The sequence below is a fragment of the Lichenostomus cassidix genome, chromosome 10, assembly GCF_008360975.1.
Source record: "Lichenostomus cassidix isolate B80296 chromosome 10, HeHo_3.0, whole genome shotgun sequence".
Lineage (NCBI taxonomy): Eukaryota > Metazoa > Chordata > Aves > Passeriformes > Meliphagidae > Lichenostomus > Lichenostomus cassidix.
The window spans coordinates 18,983,859-19,001,246 of record NC_139491.1 but is presented as its reverse complement, the minus strand read 5'-3'; the positions used below and the strand labels follow the sequence as shown (position 1 = coordinate 19,001,246).

Below are 17,388 nucleotides of genomic sequence, written 5' to 3'. Positions count from 1 at the left end.
AGGGCATGACACTGTCTTTAGGATTACAGGGGCCATTGGGAACGTTAATTAAATTCTGGGGAATAGCTTTAAAAAGTGCAATCCTGCAGCCAGAGAGCTTGGAGCTTTTATCGTTGACTCGCTGTACATGAGATGGGGCTTTAGAACAGTTCCTGCCAGTCTGATCAGGATTTGTCAGGTGCTTCTGTTTTCCACGTCAGGTTTGAAGGGTGTCATATCCATACCCTTCCATTGCCTTGCCTCTAACGTAGAAGGACAGCTATCACACCCTGGTGCCATGTCGTTCCTCAGCTCGGAACAGTCAGCGATATTTCTTCAACAAAGCCTGGGTTGGCTCCTTCCAAACCAAAAGCCTGGTGTACTGCTAGCCTCAGCTCAGCTAACTGTGATGGAAGATGTGTTTGGCTGCCTTTAAATTATCATCCTGTTTGGAAAAAGGAATTCTGAAATTACACCTGTGCTTCACATTTTCCTTCTGGATATGTTGCTTTTGGTCCTTGTGAAATGCAATGCAGTTTCTTTCCAAAATGGTGTGAAATGTGGTGTTGGAGTCCATTGCTTGGGATGTAGCTGATGCTTGTCCTCAGGAGAGCATCACAACTGAACAGTTCTGGTGGCAGCACTGAATCCAAGTCACATCTGGGGCACTGGTGGTAAAATCTCAGGACATGTTGTCGTGCACCAGTTAGAGGTGATTTGTGTGGAGTCAGTAGGACTGAGATCAGAGTGGTTTTGTCTGGAGTTATTTTCCCAACTGCTGTAATTGCTGAGGAGCTTGTGGCAGGCAGTTTTTAATGGACACATTTCAGTGATTTAAGGTGGATATTGGAGTGCTTGTGTCTTCCAGAAATGAGCTGGATAATGAAGAGAAGCTTCTTCTGACTTGTGCAGCTGCTTGGCATTTACTGTTCTAGACATTGCTCACCTGAGGCCTTATAAAAACGTCCCTCTGCACAGAAAATGGTGTAGGACAGGCTGGAAGCACCTCATGGTTAAATACTGTCAGATCACTGCGGGTGGTGGGTAGTGGGTTTTGTCTTGGCTGAAACAGTGTCAGAACTGATGGTTAATTGTGAGAGTTTGAGGAGAGAGGAGCTACAAGGAGGACTAGAACACCTCAGAGTATTTTTAATAGTAAGGGGTAGGAATGTATAAAAGTAGTCAACTGGGCATCACTTCCTGGGCAAACTGGGTGAGTTGAACAAACTCTTACTTCCCTAACTGAGAATCACAGAATCCTGGAATGGTTTGGGTTGGAAGGGACCTTAAAACTCAGCCCATTCCACCCCCTTGTCATGGGCAGGGACACCTTCCACTATCCCAGGGTGTTCCAAGCCCTGTCCAGCCTGGCCTTGGACACTGCCAGGGATTCAGGGACAGCCACAGCTAATTTGGGCACCCTGTGCCAGGGCCTCCCCACCCTCACTGGGAATAATTCCTTCCCAATATCCCATCTATCCCTGCCATCTGGCAGTGGGAAGCCATTTCCCCTTGTCCTGTCCCTCCATCCCTTGTCCCCAGTCCCTCTCCAGCTCACCTAGAGCCCCTTTTGGCCCTGGAAGGGGCTCTGAGGTCTCCCTGGAGCTTCTCCTCTCCAGGTGAACACCCCCAGCTCTCCCAGCCTGGCTCCAGAGCAGAGGGGTTCCAGCCCTTGGAGCAGCTCTGTGGCCTCCTCTGGACTTGCTCCAGCAGCTCCAGGTCCTGGTGTTGATGTTGGGGGCTGCTTTGTGGGGATTTTGCAGTGGTATGTTCTAGGTAGACTTGTATCTGCTGCCTTTCCCTCCCATCCTGGTTGATGGAGTAGACTGCATTTTTTACATTTTCACACCACTTAGGTGAGAGTGGTAAACTTTTTCTTGGAAGGTCGAAAAATTTGGAGGAGCCAAGTGCAATTTAATACAGTTAGGCAGGAATAATTAGCTAGTCTAACATGAAATGGAAAGGAACAAGCCTTACAGCAGCTTCCAAGGACAGGATCTGGGGATTATGGTAGTGATATAGTCAGCAGTGCTGCATTGCTGAACTAAACCTGACTGCCTGTGAGCTGGGATGCGCCCAGGAGGGCTAAACCCGACTGCCTGTGAGCTGGCAGGGCTGAGGAAGGGAGTTGTGGAGCTTCCAGAACATGAGAAATGACTCTGTATCTGCAGCTCATGCAGATGTTGTCTGGGCCAGGGCCCTGTGTCATGTTTTGGCATGGCTTGCTCCCTGCCACTCCTCTCCAGAGCAGATCTAGGGGGAAGTAAACCCAAACCTAGTGGGAATGAGTGAGGTTTACCTGTTCCTGTTACCGAGCAGGCAGACAGACTTGTCTGGCTTTAGTGTCAACTCCTTGGGCCAGTATTAGCACAGATGGAGACAGTGCTGTGTCCATGCCCATGTACATCAGTGTGTGGAAAGGGGAAGAACCCCCTGCACCAAATACACCTCTTCTGCCCAGAATCAGATGCTGTTATCGAGCTGAGTAATCAGTAGGTTGATGGAGTGGGAGAAATGGCTCATTGGCAGAAATAGGAGTTTATTAAGGTCGAGTGTGTACTGACCCTTTTGTGCCGAATCGAGGCTTGAGGGCAGCATGAGCTCAGCTGGCTGCAATGTGGTTCTCCAGAGTGCCCCAAACCCAGACTGCAAATCCTCAGAAAAATGGTCTCAGTCTTGGTTTAACTTCCTTCAAGCTGGGATAGAGTTATTCACTGACTCCTTGCATTTTTCCCCACTGCGTTCAGTGCAGGAGCATGGTGATGTCCTGGGATGAAGCAGCTTGTGCTGTGCCTTCCCAGAGCTCTTGGCAGAATTTGGTACCTCTGAAACCTGGCTGAGAATCTTCCTCCCCATTCTTCCTCAAGGTTTATAATCCCCATTGTGCTGCTTTTAGGTCTTGATGCGTTCTCTCTTGACATCCTCTGCTATGCTCTATTTCCTTGGACACCTTGTTGCTTCCGGGGCAAGACTGATCTTATCCCAGCAATGGGATTGATCTGCCCCAGTCTGCACTGGAGACAGGCAGGGCAAACAAAAAGCTGCCATCCCCCTTTCAAAGGTTTCCTGGGGTTTATTTGAAAAGCCACAGCAAAGGAAAACTCAAACCAGTGTATTTTGTTCTCACAGGGGCCTGGATCTATATTGGAGAAACTTAGAGAAGCTTGTCGTTGAGGGGGGAAAAAAGAAGGTCAATAGCCGGGAGAGAGTGCTTCCCTTGGAAAACCCAGGGACTGTGCAGCTCAATCTTTAATTTTACAAAGACCTTTAGGTTTCTGGGGCACTGGAAGAGATTATAGTGATAAACAAGTCAAAGATTTTCCTGCTGCTCATGGCTCTTGTTTCTGCTCTGCCATTTGGTTCAGGAGAGCTGAGACAGGATTTCAGAGCCTCAGAGAATCGAGAACATCCACACGTAGGTGATGGTACAAACCAGAGTAACATAAGCAGCTCCTAGAAATTGTTTACATTTTTTTGACCTTTTTTTTTCTGTATGTTTGGGCTGGGGGGGTGTTTTGGGTGTCTCTATTATCCTCAAGAAAGACAATCCCAAGGATTTGGATCCCAACCTAACAGGTCTCTGGCCTGATGCTGTAACTAGGGAAACTTCAGTCTTTCTAGAATGTTTTCTTTTATTTCCTGTTTGAATTCTTGAAGGTAAAAGAGCATTTGAGTGCTATCAGCTGCAAAGGCTGATTTATCTGTTGTTTCTTTCACACCACTCCTGCCTTATCTCCAAGTTGCTGTGAATTGTGAGTAGCAGAGACAATGGGCTCAGTGCAGGAAGGCTGGAGTGCCTCTCCAGGGAAGCTGGAGACTCTTTGGAGACCAGGGAGTCTCTGTGTAGTTCAGTGATAGAGGGAATCATATCAATTTGTTAATTAAGGTCATTTTAGAAGATAAATCCCATTTTAAAAACCCCACAAACAACCAAGCAATGGGAGAAGCTGCAGTGATTACAGGACAGCCTTTGTTTGCAAGTAAAGGTCGCTTTCAGAGTTGTGCTTTTTCCTCAAACCCCAGAATTATTCCGTGGCTTAATTAAACCAATTCCATTAATAAGTAAATGCATATTTGTCTTTAAGGTAGTCTTAACATACTTGAGCATTTTTTTATTGACCTGTGAAAGATGAAATGGTTTTGAGCTGAGTGCAGGTGTTTGGTATTGTTATGTGGGTATTATTTATTAATAAGGTGGGCTTTAAAATCCAAGACCCCCTTTTCCCTGAACCCAACGTTATGCTGATGTGGAAAATCGTTCTTCCCTGGAAGAATTTGTCTTCTGGTTTCCTATGGATTATTAAGTTCAGGCAAGTCAAAGTGATATTGACACACAATCGTTCTGCTTGACCAAATACACCAGAAAGACAGTAATTAAAATCCACTTCTTAATGCAAAGGAGATGTTAATTACAGAACTCTTTGGGGAATACTTAAAACGAAAAAGTAATCATGTTTATCATGGGCTAGAATGGAAGTAAAAAAACCACTGTATGACACTTGCAAGATGTGTTAAGCTCAGAATGGGAGACTTTCTCTTGAGGGCTGAATTGTTCTTGATGGTTCCTAATCTTGGTTACACAAACCACAGGACAGCCCTGCTGTGAGGGCACCCATCCCAGAAGAGTTGGGAGCAGAGCAGGGAAATACATTTTGGGGATGAAAATGTCTCAAAATCTGAGAGTCCATTATGTGAATAGTGAAAGCAGAAAACACTGTGATACAGATCAAGCTGGTTTTATTCTATCCAGGGAGAGGATGTGGGTGGTGGTAGTGCTTGTGCTCATTACGGTATCTTGAAGGAGGGTGCGTTTCGTATTAAAATCTGTGGAAAACTAACCCAAAACTTGTGCAATGTTTTCCAGAATCCCTTGTGAGAACCTTCACTCCTTTCTACTTCCTGGTGGAGCCCCTGGACGTGCTGGCAGTGCGTGGAGCATCAGTGATCATGAACTGCTCAGCTCACTGCGAGACCCCTCCCAAAATCGAGTGGAAAAAGGATGGCACTTTCCTCAACTTGGTGTCGGACGACCGCCGCCAGCTGCTGCCTGATGGATCTTTATTAATTAACAGCGTGGTGCATTCCAAGCACAATAAACCTGATGAAGGATATTACCAGTGCGTGGCAACTGTGGACAGCCTGGGGACCATTGTGAGCAGGACAGCAAAGCTCACCGTGGCAGGTAAGGCTCTGGCTTGGGAGTGTGACTGAGAATGTGGTGATGGAGAGGGAATCTCTGCCCTTGGAAAAACAGGAAGGTGCTTCCCAAGGAACATGAGCTGGTTCCATCAGCTGTCAGGAAAACTGGGGCTGTCTCTCATTTTACTGGCTGGAAGTTGGCATGTGTTCTGTTCCTGTAAGCAGCTTAATGTGTGGGTATTTCTCAGGAAATGCTGCAGGTCAGGAAAGCCACAGTGAATGGATTAAGAGAAGTGTCAGGTGTCTGTAATCACAATGGAGATTTACCACAGCTTAGAAGGGGGAAAAAAACCAGGATTTTGATTTCTTTATGCATAAATAACCTTAAAATAACTTTCTGTGCTTGTGTGTGGAGATTTACGTGCTCTGTCTGAAACATCTGGGAAGTTCCTGACAGCACTATGTACAATCCCTACGGGACTGGGAGACAAGTACAGAAAGGAGTGCTGCAGGTTTGTATTTTTGTTTCATGAGTATCAGGTATGAACAAGGAAGTTTGAAAAGTAACAATCAACCAAATGTATAAAAATTGCCTTTAAAAAGCCCAAGTTGTGACCTCAACTTTGGTGTTTCAAGAACCGTTTAGACTTGATAGGTGGTATTGCTTTCTACCCCCTGAATAAAAGCTGAGGGAGTGAAGTTTGCTGGTAAAAATAAAGATTATGGCTGGGGAAAGTGATCTGTTCTGTCACTTGCTTATTTCTCAGGGCTTGGGACTGTCAGTTTGTGTCTTGTAAACAGTAAAGCAAGAAGAGGCTTGTAATTACTGAGCAAGGGTGAGACTTCAAAAACGAACCAAAATGAAAAAAACAAGGTAAACTAAGGCACTGTACTAGGAGAAAAGCCTATGAAGCAATTTTCCTTTGTTTCTCTAATGATGTTTGCCAGCCTTTTTCAAACAGTTTTTTTTTCCTTTGCTTAATAAATGTCTCGGGGTAATGAATTCTTCGTGACTGGTGCTCCTGCATCCCCCAGAGCTGCCGCTTCCATCGTTTGTATTCGGATGTTGTTCCCATTAACTTGGCTTGTATCATTGTTGTGAAACATCAGCAGTGTCAGAAATAGAAAAATTGGGGTTTTATACCTTAAAAGAGTGACTTTGAGAGTCTCTTAATGAGGAATAGATTTCCGAGCTTCTTGGCAATGAGGACAATAAAGGCAGTTCTCCCACACTTCTCTCGAGCAATTACCACCTCCTTGCATCGCTGCTGTCGGGATTAATTCTGCTGCTTTCCACATGAGAGCCTTCAGCCTCCTGCCTCTGCCATCAGCCTGCTCTATATGATCATTAGGTGAGGTTAATGGGGTTAAAAATGAAGGTAAGCCGAAATGTCTGCCGAATTTCCACTTCCATTTTCCCCTATCTGGGTAAAAAGTACTATTTCAATAGATACATTTTTTTTTTCTAAAATGATGGAATCTTTAAAAGCCTTTTAGTACTTGAAAAAGAACCCAAGTACTTGGGAAAAAATACCCCAAGAGCTTACTTGAAAAAAACCCACAACAAACAACAATGCAGTTCTGGTGAGGTTTTTTTTTCCCGAACTATCTTAGCTAGAAAACAACAAATACAGCGTAACACAAAACAATAAGGATCTTTCCCACACAACCAGTTGCCCCTTTGGCACACACTGGCCTGACAGCTGTGTTATAAGATTATTGATTGATTCCATGCAATAAAACGGTAGTTTTATTGCCCAGAACTAGAGGAAAGGCTGGTGATACATGTTGTGCATTGCCTTCTGCCGTCCTGAGCATTGGAAACCTGCCCCAGAGCATCCTCTGGCTGCACTGCTGCAGAAACTTTGGCAGATGTGGGTGTGTGAAAACCTATTTACCACCCCAGCCAAGTGCCAAGAGCTGGGCAAAGCCACACCAAGTTTAATCCTCTTGCTGGGGGAAGGGCACTTTGGTTGCTGAAGGCTTTGCAATAAGAGGTGGAATATTTAAATTCTGGTTTAGTCTATTGCTTTTCTTGTCCTCATTTGAATCCCTCAGTTTTAATAGTGGTTTTTAATATTCCTTCCCACCCTCTTGGTTTTAATTGGCAGCTTTCAGGCTGTGGTGAGTGTGGGCATTGTTAGCATAGTCAGGGCTCCCCTCAGCCTCAACATTCCAGGGGGAGGGAGCTAATTCCCCTCTTAATTGAGCAGTGGTGTGTGCGGTTCCTCTAGTGTGTGTCAGTGTGGTGCTGCCATGCACCTGATGTCTAATAGGGAACATTCTGAAGCATAGGTTGCATGTTTTCACAGCTTCTTACTCATTAAAGAACTCTTGAAAACAAGTTCAGGTGAGTCATGGAGGCCAGGACAAGGAAAACCCAGTAAAAAACATATTGTGTTCCATCATAGGGATGCAGGGTTGGAGTTCTCAGTGTTGGAACTGCACAGCTGATGGATGATCCTCAGCAATCTACCAGAGTCCTACAGGAAGGTGGCCAAATTGGGAAAGTTTCTCAAATTATTTAAAAGACTTCCAATAGATTCTAGTTTGAAGGATCTAAAATTTTTGGGTGTTGGAATCTGAAGCTTTTTTACTGCTATAGGATGATGGGGTTTTGTGAATCCCTGGATGGAGAACTCAGCCCAAAACACAGTCTGAGTGCCTGAGCATGGAGTACTTGGACAGGCACTGAAGGAATTCTGTTAGAGACAGACTTGCTTGGGTTTGCATCAATTTATGTGTTTGACCCTGCTCTGAATGTGCCGTCCAGGGCAGTGGATCATGGCAGGTGCACTGTGTACTTGGCACCGTGCCCTTAAAGGACCTTTTCCAAACGTCATAATCCATGAGAAGACTTTGCTCTTCAGGTTCTTGGAGGTGTGAGGATCAAGAGGTTCCGTGGCAACTGAGCCTCTTAAAGAAACTGATTTTTGCTGTCTTTAGTTTTAAAAAACAAGTCAGAAGATATGATGAAATACTCCATTATGAAGAATGCTTGAATTAGTCTCTAACTTGAAATGTGTACTGCTACACCTTGGTAGTAAAGTGCTGTTCTGCCAGACTTGTAGTGGCAAATTCTTGATTTTTAGGAACTGCAAACAGCAATAAATGTTAGTTTTCTTTAATGAGCAGCAGTTTGGGGCACCGGTATCTCTTTCCCATTCAGAAGTGTGAACCTCCACATTTTGGTTCCTCCAAGCAAAGGAAGGTGGAGTTTGTCATCAGCAGTTTCTTAGGGCAGTGGAGAAGAAGGTGTGGTGGTCGTACAGTCTGTGTAATATATAGGATTTTCCCCATTGTTATGATGGATTTGAAGTAGGGAAAGTCAAAGAAGCTGCCTAATTTATGTAAAGCCACAACACTTTAATCAGTGCCTTGGTACAGTATGTTTTTTAATTGGGTTTTGAAATGCAAATCTGCCTTTGATACTTAAGTGCCAGTTAGATCTTAAGAAGGGTAGAGGGTTTGAAAAAGCTGCTGTAAAACATGGATTAAAAATAGATTTACAAAGTTTTTGAGATCTGTGTCTGTAATTCATCTTGGAAAAATAAATATGTATGTATTTTAATAAAAAGTATAATGACACGAGCTGGAAATATTCCCGAGATGATCTTTCCCCAGTCACTGGTTACTGTGGCTTGGTTAAAGCTTTCCTAAAGCTTTTATTCAGAAAACAGATACTTGAGGATCTAAAAGCTAGGAAGTGTGACAGGGCCACTGAGTTTGATCATGCAGATTTATTTGCTCTATATATCCATTTAAAGACTGCTCACTAAATTATTTGTTTCACCTCCTGTCATCTTCTTTCCTCAAGTGAATCCAGCTGTTTTACTTCCTCTTCTTCCACTTATCCTTGCATTTGATAATCCTTGGCTTTGAGCTTTGTGTCATTGGCTCGGCTGTGATGAGGCAGCTGTGAAGCTGCCTTGGTACAAACTTCAGGTGTGTCTGAGTTTCATTAATTCAAAAGCACTTGGTGAACAACTTCTGATTTGTTTTTTCTCACCTCAACTAAATAATCTCCTTGAATTATTATTTCTCATTTAAGTATTCCCAAAAACTTTATTTTCAAGCCTTCATTTTGTAATTATTTTTAGAAAAAGCACAGACAAATCACTTCTGTTAAGAAATGCTCCTGCCATGGAGTGTCAAACTCTAAAATGCTTCACGAACCAGGAAAATGTGACATGTACTTAGTAAAAGTGTCCTATATCCTTCAGAACCATTGAGCACATTGCAGGGGCAGCACAGCCCAAGAGGAGAACGTTTCTTCCTGAAAAGTGACTCAGGAAATGCCACGGTGAAGCTTCATGTGTTTTTCTGTGTTAAAACCTTGGGAGACTTCCTGTTTTCCACTTACAGCTACTAGGGACACTGGAGCAGGCTGGGGCCCATCGTGTCCATACTTGGAAGAAGGATTTGGAGTTCAATTCCAGGCGTGCTCTTAAGCATGGTGTCTCAGCTCTCCTGCCCTGGGTAAATCCCCTCCTGCTGGCTCATGCAGCACACCCATAGCTCTGGCTCCTCCGGACTGCGGTGCTGCGGCACAGGGCTAGTGACAAAGTGTGTGCTCTCAGAAGTGCACTTTAACCAAGTGTGTGCTCTCACAAGTGCAGTAGAAGCCCCTGTAGCCTGTTGTGTGGGTGAGGTCGGCTGTCCCCACCCCAGACATTGCCGGCGTGACCATGCCGAGTGTCCCTGCGGGGAGGAGGGACCTGGCCGTCGGTTGGGGTTCACTGCTGGGAGCTCCTCCATACGTCGCATGTCAGGAATGGACTTCACTTGGGAAATTGCTCCAGCTTTTAGCTGAGCACATTGCCTTTGCAAGGTTTGTTTGCATCTTGCATGTGTCAGCTTGGAGCTTCCAAACTGATGGCTGGGAGAGCTGTCACTGGAATTGCAGGGGGCCTGGATGGACTGCTGTGGTTCTGTGGCTTGGAGGAGTTAATTGAGTTCTGGACCAGGAGATGCCAGGGTCTCATCCTGCTTCTGGTGCAGCTCATGGCACCAGCTCCAGATCTCCATGCTTTGCCTTTTCTTCACAGGCTAATAAAGGATTTCTCTCCAATAAATTTAAAGTATTACTTTCTATAATGAACCAAGATGCTGCAAATGAGGAGGGCAGGCAGAGATAAGTAATTCTGTATCCAATTACAGATAAGTAATTCTGTATCCACTGGATGATAGGCAGTGGGTGAAGTTGTGGCCAAGAAATGATTGTCCAGGCCATTCCCTGGGCACAGCCTATGGGAGGGAGCAGGACCTGGAGGGATGTGGGCCTGCAGTTAAAGGTAGAGCACTGCAAAGCCCAGCAGCAGAGGTGTGCTGTGTTTCCTTCTGGGGTGCTAGAGAGCTTAGCTATTTAATATCGATCACTTGTTTCTGTGAATATCATGGGGAATAGATAAGGATTTTTTTCAAACATTAATTCGAGCTGACATTTTATCTTTGCTTTTTGCCATGCTTACAAGGAACTTCACAGAAGTAGCCAGGTTGTTTGGCTCTGTTTGCTCTTGCCCTTTGAGAAATTTGTCAAACCTAAAACTACTCAGTTGTAATCTTCCTTTTCTTCCTGGAGTCTGTGGCATACCTAAAAGGTGAGAGCAAAGCACAGGACAAACTGTCCTGGCTCTTTGGAGATGGGGTTGTGTTAGAAGTAACAGCACATTTTTACCCAGGATTGCACATTTCCTCTAACAGCAAAGGGGAAAAAGTAATCTTGATCAGATCTTTATGAATAAAGAACATTCTGTACCTTGGAGTAGGAAGCCTCAGAGCAGAGATACTTCAGAGGAGGGTACTTAAGAGCATTTAGCTAGTAAGTGACACGGGTGATAAATTTTCCTTGCAGAAATATATTTTTCTATGAAAAAAGCATATGTGTTTTTCATAAATTGGCTCAGATCAAAATGCATTTCTTCATGACGGGTAAATGGGAAAGGTGGTTTTAACACAACAGCAGTTTGTACAGGTTCTGTCAAGTGTTACTGAAAGTGTGAGAGTTTAGACATTTAAGATAATAAATGTTCCACCTTGTGTCATTCTCAATTCTTGCAATCCACATTTGTCCAGTTAGAGTAGGGAAGAAAATCTATGTGAGCCTTTGAACTAGTCTTCAGTTCTTGGACTGGGGGCAAAGTTTCAAAACCATTATAAATTTTTAGTCTCGTATTGGGATTTAATACCAGAGCCTCTTGCCATGTCCAGGGCAGAGAAGGGCAGGCCTTGCCTGCAGCTGGATCACCACTGGAATCCTGGGGAAAGCCCAGCAGGGAATGTGACCTGCTTGTTTTGAAACTCTTCTTTGACGTCTAATGACCAAGTTAGAGTCCAGGTGAAGAGACTCTTAATTTGCTTGCTGAATGATATTAAAACTAGTACCTGTTGAAAAATGCAGATTTTCTTAAGCTTTTATATTTCAAATTTATTACACCTTATATCGAACCAAATCCAGGAGTCCATTCTGACTAATACTATCCCTGTCCCAAATTCTGTGGGTCAGTGAGCCAGTTAAAGCTTATTTGTGCTCGCTGGAGGGTGACAAATGATCTGCTGAAGCTGGAGCAGAGGGGGCACAGGGAAATGTGTGGCACTCGTGCCTGAGCTTCTTGCTTTAGTAATGATGTAATAGAGAAAAACTTGGATGTGTTTTCTGGAGTGAAATTTAAGTCCAGTGCAATTCAAGTCTCGTAATTGGCAAAGAGAATATCCTTTGTGCATTTAATTCGTGGCCAAAGTCGTGTTCATATCCTTCGGAATATTATAAACTTCCTGTAAATCATAATAAGTGGGAGCTCTTTTCAGCATACATTCCATCTTGACCTCTGCCTTTGAAAATCTGGCAGGTGATAGACTTAATTTGTGGAGAAACAGGAGTTTTGTGGAAGGGAGATGGAGGGCCAGACCCCTGAAATACCTTAGTCTGACACTCGGTTGGGGTGTCTGGATGGGGAGAGGAGGACAGAGTGATACCATATTGATGGTGCATCAACACCCTAAACAAGAAGCTTGGCCGAGTTTTGTTCAGATTGGATTTGTTAATATTTTGACTCAGATCAGATTTTCCCCTCTTTCTGCTGTGCATGTCAGCCCCAGCAATCCCCATGTAATTCTGTTTGACAAGTTTGCACGGAATCCCGAGCTGTTAGCAGAGTGATGGTTACATCTGCCTCTTCATTCTACGTTCTTCACTCCCTGCCTGCTCCAGTGGACTCGGCCAGAGATTTCAGCTTTATTAGTGTACAGTGAAGGGTCTGTGTGCTGACATTGTTCAGGTTTCTGATTGACTGAATATTGCATTTGAAAATTGTAAGAACCTGTATTGTCACCCCAAGTGAAAGGTGACACAAAACCAGCCAGGGTAAGAAGTACCATGGCACAAGTGTGTTTCTGATTAATGCAGTATTTTTCTGTAACAAAAATTCAAGAGGAAGTTTAATGACCCTGAAAAGGAAACAAAATGGAGGAAAAATTATTTTTAATAAGGAAAAATGAAGTTATGACATTTGCTAGGGTCGATTTCAGTGAGGTTAGTTCTTGGTAATGTCCTTAAAAACATAGGGTATGTCTCACCATTCACATAAATACATAGGAAGTAAAGATGTTGCAAAACACTAAAAACTCTCCAAACTCTCATTTGCATATAGAAACCCCTATTTTGGGGGGAACGTGGGGAAATGTCTCTAGATAATTTATATGTTTCTGTAAAGGTGTTGCTCTTCCTTCTGTAACAGCTTCTGAAGTTAGCCCTGGCTTACATGCACTGTCAGTCTGCTTTTAAATTAAACAGAGTGAAAATTAGGCAAAGAAAGGTTTTGTTATGGAGAGATCTCTCAAACTCTCTCCCTGACACTCTGAGGTCCATGGCAACTGCTGGAGGGGTCAGTGGTGCGCTGACCCCACCTGAGCTGTGCTGCCCCTGTCCCTGGGACCGAGCTGTGCTTGTGTCGGATAATTTGCAGTTATACGGCTCTTAGTGTTCTCCTTTATCATGCCACGCTCCCGTGTTGTCTGCAGGCATCTCTTTGAGCTGCATGTTTGTGTCTGTAGAAGTTCATTGTGCTTTGTGTTTGTCTGCTGTTCTGTCAGCCTTCAAGCACGCTGGTTTTGCAGGGTTTCTTTGCCATTCACGCATCCCGAGGAGCTCGCAGTGAAATTGTTGGTTATTTCCTGTCTCTAAATGCCTGTTGTCAGGTACCAGCTGTCTTTGTCACTGTCTATAGAGTTGCCTGCAAAAGTTTTTCAGATCTTTCCTTTCTTCCAGTTTAGTGATAAATTTATCCTGACAGTCCTCTCTGTGCATTAATCTTCTTTGAATAGCTTGTTCACATGAGCTTCCGTAATTGATAGCCTTGCCTGGATCTAAAATTATTTAACCTGTCAAGCTCTTTTCTTCCACCACAACCCTCGGATCTTATTCTTCCTTTGTTACGGCTCTCGATTTTGTTTTGGAAAGAGTAATTGTGAGCCTGTAGGGTTCTTATTTTTAGGCAGTCTATTGATGAAGACCTGAAGTTCCTTAAATGATGAGGCAATCTGTGTGCCTTATCTTTAGGGCTTCTCATGAAATCCCACAGGGGTTTCTTCACTGGCCTTGCTATTAGAATGTTCTTCAACAGTAGCAAATAAATGACTCCATGGTTTGCATGCTCTCAATTCATTTTTTCTGGCATTAGAATGTTATTTTAGCTGTTTCTTGGTGTCTGTGGAGATCAGATTCATTGTGACTGCTGCAGCTTTTCCTGCTGCTGCTGGAGCTTTTGTGTTGTTTGGCCCTTGAGCTTCCAGTCCTGTTTCCAATTTTCATGGTACTATTTCACTTCTTCTACCAGATATATTTTTTCTTTATTTCTGTGCTGTTCTTTGTAGCACTTCTTGAGCCTGACCGTTTGCCATGGACTGACATCCCCACCTCCCCCCCACTGCTTTTCTCGTAGTTGTGGTTGTCAGCAGTGATGTCTGTATTTTTGAAGATCTTCCTTCAATCATTTTTCTTGCTCCCGTTTCATTCCTGGAATAATTTATTGGTCTCTTCTTGATATCACCTGACTAGAATTTGGATTTGCTTGTTTTGCCAGGTTTCATCATACACACCATACTATGCTGGTGTGTTTTCCTTGTCCAAAGACCCTCTAAAACTTTTGCATGTGTAGTAGATATAAGGGAGAAACTCTTCCCTGTGAGGGTGGGGAGGCCCTGGCAGAGGTTGGCCAGAGAAGCTGTGGCTGCCCTGGATCCCTGGAAGTGTCCAAGGCCAGGTTGGACAATATTTTGTGCAATATTTTGCTATTTCTCACTATGGTTTTTTGTGTACCTTCTCCATGTCATTGGATAATTGAGCTTGGAAGGGGCTTTGGGAGATGCAGAGTTCAGCTGTTTGTTCAGAACAGCTCTGAGGTGTCACCAGGTCACTCCCTGTGTGACTGTGTGTGTATAGTATCCGTGTCTGTAGTGACATCCTCTCCCTTTCCCTCTTTTCCTACATTCCAAAGGACACTGTTTTTAATCAGCATGTGCCATGCTATCCATGCTGTCATGGCTGTGTTCAGCCAAGTCAGGGTTCTAGTTATGCCCTGACATTCCTCATGTGTGTTCTGTATTCCACACACTTTCCACTTCTGGTTGGCCAGCAAGGACATTTGGTAGGTTTTTCTCTCTCCATGTTAGAATCTTTGTAAAAATCCTCTTCCCTTCCCTTAGGAGCTGTCTCCTGCCCAGATTTCTGCTTGTATTCTCCCTGTCTGGTTTGCCTAAGCAAGGGGGGAGAATGATGTGCCGGTTGGTGTTTGTAGCAAGGACTGGAAGCATCTGGCCTTATCCTAATTCAGGTTGTGCTGGACTTGTGTTCTCCAGGAGTGTCTGTAATTATGAAGTCTGTTCCATTTGCCAGTGAGATCCATGAAATACGTCTCATTAACAGGAGTGTATTTTAAGCCGTTTCACACCTCTGCCGCTCCAACAAATGATGCTGAATAATGTTGGAGAGAAGGAGCTGTGATAATTTAATGAAGTGTCCACAGATGGCCGGACTTATTAATTTTTTAGCAGGGTTGGGGTGAGGAGCTGATGCACTAACAAAATATGCGGCGTCTTTGTGGTCGGCTGCGTCGCTGAAGGGTAGCAGATGTTGGAGCTGTCCTAACAATAGGGGATCATGTTCCCATTCTCCAGTACCTCCTTGTGGTGCTGAAATCCTCACACTCCCCAAGAGGCTGTCTGGGGAAAAGAGTTGTAGTTATGGATTTGTCATGAGTTCAAATTTGATCAGGCAGACGGCAATGGGGAAAATTCAAGTGCCTCAAAATTGCAAGCAGTTTGTGGGATCATTCACAGACCAGTTGGATGAATTTCAGATTGAGAGTGGAAGCTGTAGGGTGGAATGTTTAGAGCTGGTGCTGCTGAAGTTAGAGTAGGGTAAGTTAGGAGAAACTTAAGTAAAAGTTAACTCTGGGCAGCAGAGGCTTTTCACAGATGGTATCCAGGAGGGAACAGGATGGAAAACCTGCCAGCTGCTCCTGTGCTTTACTTTTTCCATATTGCAACAGAAAGGGAGGAAAAATGGAAAACATTTGCTGAGAATATCGAGATGTCACAAGAAAGCCTGAAACCAGCTTTGGGGAAATGTTAATTGCACAAACATGTGATGTGTGTGTGTTTAAAGCAGTTTAATGCTTGCACAAAGTGTTACCTTAAATTCCAGTCCAGCAGTGGCAACAGAAGGGAGGCACGTGAGGAAAACACTCACAAAGGCTTGTGACCACTTGTAAAGGTACAGCCCTGCCAGGGCAGGAAAAGGTGATTCCTCCACAGCTCTCTGTTCCATAGAGACAAGGAGATGGTTCTGTCTTCTCACTTTCATCTTGCAGTGTTGATTTGGTGAGTCCCAAAAGGTTGGTGGGACTCTGGGGGGATGAAATGTGTCTATGGCAGTGGCAGCCACGATAAATAGAACAGTGTTCCCAGTGGTGCTGAGCAGAGGCAGGTGTGACTCTGGAGTTACTTCCTACCCTCAGATGAGTGAGTTATTCAGTAATGGTTGATTATGGAAGGTTTTTTCCTTTCAGTCTCCTTGGACATGATTGGCACTGGCTGCAGTCACAGGGAGGCTGCTGAGCTAGATTGGCATCTGGCTCAGGGCAGTGAATTCCCTGCTCCTGCAGACTCCAGGAGATGAAATACTGGCTCCATTGAGGGCAGGAGACTACAGCCAGAATTTTAACCATCTGTGTTTTCCAGGAGCATGGGAATTATTGCTCTTCTAGGCACATCTTTTTCAGAAATGGAGACAATGGGCCACAAATCTAGTAACGCTGAGACTGGGAATGCTGATTGAATGCACTACATTAGCATTAATAGATTGTTCGTTCACAATCGTGCAATTGCTCTGGGCTTCGATGAAGGGAAGGGAGAGACAAAAGGGAAGGAGAAAAGAGGCACAGAGCTGACTTCCCCCCCTTCTCTCCCATTTTCATTGGCCTAGCAGAAACACGGAGTTTGGGATGCATCTAATCCCTGTTAGATGCACGTGAGTGCACTGTTGCTTATGTGTTCTCCTTCCTGTGTTTAGAGAACATTCCAAATGGAAAATCATCCTTCCTAAATTGAGTTTATTAACCTGCATTCTTGCTAGGTCAGTAGTATTTTCCTTTGGTGTCCTAAAATCGATACCTAATGTATGTGCACTGCCACAGAATGATTAATGTGTGTACAAACATGAAAAAATTGTCTTTAATGTCAGAAGCCCAAAGTGTCGTTTATCATGACATTCATTTACCAAAAGATGGGCTGATGTCTTCAACTGATTTCCCTGCAACACGTGGGTGAGGAGTGGGGGCTACTTCCTCCTTAGGAATGTGTCTTCCATCCCTGGAAGTGTCCAAGGCCGGGCTGGGTGGGGCTTGAAGCAGCCTGGGACAGTGGAAGGTGTCCCTGCCCATGGCAGGGGGTGGGACTGGATGAGCTTTAAGGTCCCTTCCAAGTCAAACAGTTCTGGGATTCTGCTCATCATTAGATCTTCTTGCTCAGCCTTCTTGATTGAGGTGTTTTGGGAATAAAAACCACAGAGAAAAAAGTATCAACTTTTAAAAAAGTTAACTTAAAAATTGTTTTTAAAGTGTTTGTAGTTTAACTGGACTGAACTGGCTTACATGGTAATGCATTCAAAAATGATTACACAAAGTTCAGGAAATGCTGGCTTGGAAGTCGATAATTGTTATTTTGAAGAGGGAAGGAGCAGCTCTGTAATGGAAAGGTTCTGGGCTGGGAGAT

The 17,388-nt window shown here is 44.2% G+C and overlaps 1 protein-coding gene across 6 annotated transcripts in view; it reads left to right on the top strand.

The window, feature by feature from the left end:
* Positions 1-17,388, top strand: part of NEO1 (neogenin 1) — a 161,041-nt gene that overhangs the window by 48,307 nt on the left and 95,346 nt on the right. For all 6 annotated transcript variants that reach the window (XM_085071067.1, XM_085071066.1, XM_085071061.1 and 3 more), the window contains exon 2: positions 4,844-5,161. In XM_085071067.1, the coding sequence (XP_084927193.1) occupies positions 4,844-5,161 (318 nt within the window). The remainder of the gene's footprint in view (positions 1-4,843; positions 5,162-17,388) is intronic.